This window comes from Sinohyriopsis cumingii, chromosome 16 (genome assembly GCF_028554795.1).
Source record: "Sinohyriopsis cumingii isolate HCF-2022 chromosome 16, ASM2855479v2, whole genome shotgun sequence".
Classification (NCBI taxonomy): domain Eukaryota; kingdom Metazoa; phylum Mollusca; class Bivalvia; order Unionida; family Unionidae; genus Sinohyriopsis; species Sinohyriopsis cumingii.
Window position 1 is genome coordinate 73,610,732 of NC_142976.1, and position 3,966 is coordinate 73,614,697.

Genomic DNA, 3,966 nt, shown 5'->3' on the forward strand with positions numbered 1-3,966 from the left:
AATCCCAGACTAGCATAGCCTGTGTCCACGATTACCAGGTGATTTATAGTGCGTTTTTTATTTTGTACCAAGTAACATTATCTCCGGGGCAACCTGGTGAACCTAATTCAATTTACGGTCAACAGTAATACTCGTCAAGGATTCAGTATATAATCCAACTTCTCTCTCTCTCTCTCTCTCTCTCTCTCTCTCTCTCTCATGCTAACATAACTGCTTATTTTTTTTAACACATTTACTCGTTTCCTTGATATTTTGATTTACGATTTAAGTATCACAGGAACGACACATTTTTTTGTTACTATCCTATATAGCTTATCGGTGAATTCATACTCTTATTCATTCATTAATTTCACGTTGTAATGCTACTCTAAAACCAATCTGATCAAAATCAGATCACAACTGTCCTTCACGCAGAGCAGACGGGGGGGGGGGGGAACTGTGGATGTATCCCCGAGGGGTCCCGGGCGAACAACACTTTTTTATTTTTTTTAACAAGAACTAGGAGAGGCCATGGTATTTTTTTACCCCGGGGCTCGTGATCGCTCTCCGCAGCCCCTGCCTTCGCGTAGAACAGTGGAGAACTGTTTTTAATCAGTTTGATTGGCTTGAATAGCATCATTATAACCTGTCGTTAAAAAGGAATTACACGTAGGTTCTAAATATTTTATACAGACATAGATAATATATTATTACATGCTTGACAGTGGCAGCTGCAGTACAAGCAAGTAGCCGAAGCTATAGAACATATAGTTGGTGTCTGTGTTTTGGGTTTAAGTCAGGGGTCTCAAACTCAAAGCACCCTGAGGGCCATATGGTGGCATTTTCGATGGCACAAGGGCTGCTCCACCTTTATTATCTCTCCTGAGACTTTGTGACGCCAATCATTTTGCGGGTCATAAGATACGGCTTGGCGGGCCGCGTGTTTGAGACCCTGGTTTAAGGATATTTTCCTGCGCATGATAGGCTATATAAATGGCTGCCAGTTTAACTGGTGGTGGAAGAACCCGGGAAAACTTTATCACATACCCACTTTGTCCGAGCCCGAAACTAGAACCCACGCCGACAGAGGTGAGATGTCAGGGATCAGTACAAGGTGAGTGCTTTAGACCACTCGGCCACCGAGGCCCCAGCCGACACAATAACAGTGATAGTACTAGTAGTAGTAGTAGCAGCAGCAGCAGCAGTATTACTTATTGCTGTGGTAGTAGTTTTTGTTATCGTCACCATTGTTGTTGAAGTGGATGTTGAAATTATGGAAAACAGCAGAAGCAGCGGCAGCCATATCTGCCGGTTGTGCTAGTTGTGTTAATAGTACTGATAGAACAGGTCAGCACTAGTAGTACCAGTAGATGTAACGGTAGTAGAAGCAGTGGTGGTGGTGATGATGATATCACTGCTGCAAGACATAATTTGACCCAGAAAAGTATTTTTTTTAAAACAATCAGTGGGAAGTGACAAAGTGAACAAGGTACATGTATAATAACAGTCTGTATTTGTATTACAGATACCATATACTATATTTTTAAGGCTCTTCTAGGCAAAAGCTGTATTTTTGTAACTTAATGCACAATAATCTAAACTGGAGTGTTTTCATGAAAAGATATGAAATTGATGGACGCCTGATGGTCACGGTTTACATTTTAAATTATATACATATTTATTCTGACCTAAATTTGACTCTGCAATTCTGTGTCAATAATCAAAAGTTAAAGCGAACTCTGTTTCTTAGCTCAGCAAAAGTACGTTTCAGAAATAGTCCAAGTGAACCTGTCGTTTGTTATAAGGGACAATGGTTGACACTTTGACTCATTGGATGTTAACCTTTTCTCTTGTTTGACCGAGACGGCCGTTGTATATATCTTTCTTGGTCACATTCCATAATTTGATATGACCAAGGTGAAAGTTGATATATAAAACACGCATGAATGCAGTGTTATACAACATTTGGATGTCACCAGTCGGACAGGGCAATATATAAGAACAAAACCGGCGCACATTTGTCGAACGTTCTTTGTGAGTCAACATCTGCAGTAGACGCCAGCACATTTTTCTGATATTTTACGACTTTGTGCATAAATATTATTTAACTTTTTTTTCTGATTTAGAGTCATAAACCCACCGCAGATGTCAGCGACTATTCTTCTTCTGTTTACAGCCTTTATAAGTTTATATTTAATTCGATTGAAAAGAAGCCGAAAACCATCGTCCTCGGCACCTGGCCCTTACAGCTGGCCAGTTCTTGGAAATCTTCTGTCGTTGGGAAGGAAACCTCACCTTACATTGACCAAGATGCGTGAGACATATGGAGATGTGTTTCAAATTATGTTAGGAAGCTGTCCAACAGTTGTATTGAATGGTCTGCAAACCATCAAGCAAGCTCTTGTTAAACAAGCGGAGGACTTTGCCGGCCGACCAAATTTCTATTCGTTTAAATACATCGCCAACGGAAAAAGCATGGGATTCGGAGACTACGGAGCACGTTGGAAGCTGCACAGAAAAATTGCGGAAAACGCGCTGGCTCTTTGTGCCAACAAGCGCACCAATCCAATAGAACATTTCATTACATCTGAAGGGCATGTGTTAACTCAACATTTATTAGGGATGGACAACGAGCCATTCAATCCACACAACGAAATATATTTGTCTGTCGGGAATATCATATGTGCTCTCTGCTTTGGTAAGCTGTACAAACGGGACGACTCAGACTTCCTGCAGCTCGTAAAGAACAACGACGAGTTCATGGCGTTTGCCGGAGCAGGAAACCCTGTAGATATTATGCCTTGGATGAGACATTTTACACATAGATCATTTAAGAGATTCATCGCCATTTTGGAAACCATGGACGCATTTTGTCTGAAGAAGCAGAAGGAACATCTCAAGACTTACGACCCTTCAATTGTTCGTGACATCACAGACGCCCTTATTAAGGCAGCCAGAGAGACACCGGAGGAGAAGAAAAAAGCCGTAGGACTTACTGATAGTCATATACTTACGACTGTACAGGAAATGATTGGCGCGGGGTTTGACACGATATCCAGTACACTACAATGGTCCATTCTTTACATGATTACAAACCCTGAGGTCCAAGAAAAGGTCCACCAGGAATTGAAAAACAAATACGGTTTCGATAAGGATCCAGAATTCGCTGATTTGCAGGATTTACCATTCACAGAGGCAGTGTTGCTAGAGACGATGAGACATTCCTGTATTTTCCCAATGGCCTTGCCTCACAGCGCTACAAAAGACACAGAAATTAATGGAAACTTTGTGAAGGACAAAACACTAGTCTTTGTGAATTTGTGGTCTGTCAGCCACGACCCCGATAACTTTCCAAAACCTAACATATATGACCCCTACAGATTTCTTGAAAAAGACAGTATGACGGTTAACCGGACTAAAGCAGAACAATTTTTGCCATTTGGAACGGGTAGAAGAAAATGCCCCGGAAAACTGCTTGCCTGGATGGAAATATTCTATTTTTTTACAATAATGATGCAGAAGTGCAAGTTTAAGAAAGCTCCAGGAGAAAACCCGGTGGTAGACTGCAGATATGGACTGACCTTGAAACCTTTAGATTTTAATGTAACGGTGAGCAAAAGAACCTAATCTTATTTAATCGCCGAAAATGCTACTCTAATGCACACTTAACTTTGAATGCTGATTTTCAAGTTAGGAGTTGAAATAAGAGTTTTCAAAATGGTATGGAAACTATAAAATTTATTTTATATCTGCATACAAGAGACCATTAAAACCTATGAAAATTTAGAGATTAAAAAAAATTATTTGGCAGATTTTATTGCACTCTGCATCATTGCTGCCACGTGAGTACCTCTGCTTTCTGGAAATTTACTTTTCACGTTTTGGATGTTTTTCATACGCAGGCAGCGGGCCGCACAACATGAAACATTGGGCCGCATGAGGCCCGCAGGCTGAGGGTTGGACACGCCTGGTCTAATATATGTCCCG

At 41.0% G+C, this 3,966-nt stretch overlaps 1 protein-coding gene across 1 annotated transcript; it reads left to right on the forward strand.

Annotated features, from left to right (window-relative positions):
* Positions 1–2,124: 2,124 nt before the first annotated feature.
* On the forward strand, positions 2,125–3,606 carry LOC149780782 (cytochrome P450 1A1-like). Its single transcript, XM_089936230.1, has one exon. It carries the CDS (start codon positions 2,125–2,127, stop codon positions 3,604–3,606), a length of 1,482 nt encoding a protein of 493 aa, XP_089792356.1.
* The last annotated feature ends 360 nt before the right edge of the window (positions 3,607–3,966 follow it).

Bases quoted from the DNA above. Each gene is read 5' to 3' on its own strand.
- LOC149780782 (XM_089936230.1), top strand. From the start codon at position 2,125: ATGTCAGCGACTATTCTTCTTCTGTTTACAGCCTTTATAAGTTTATAT.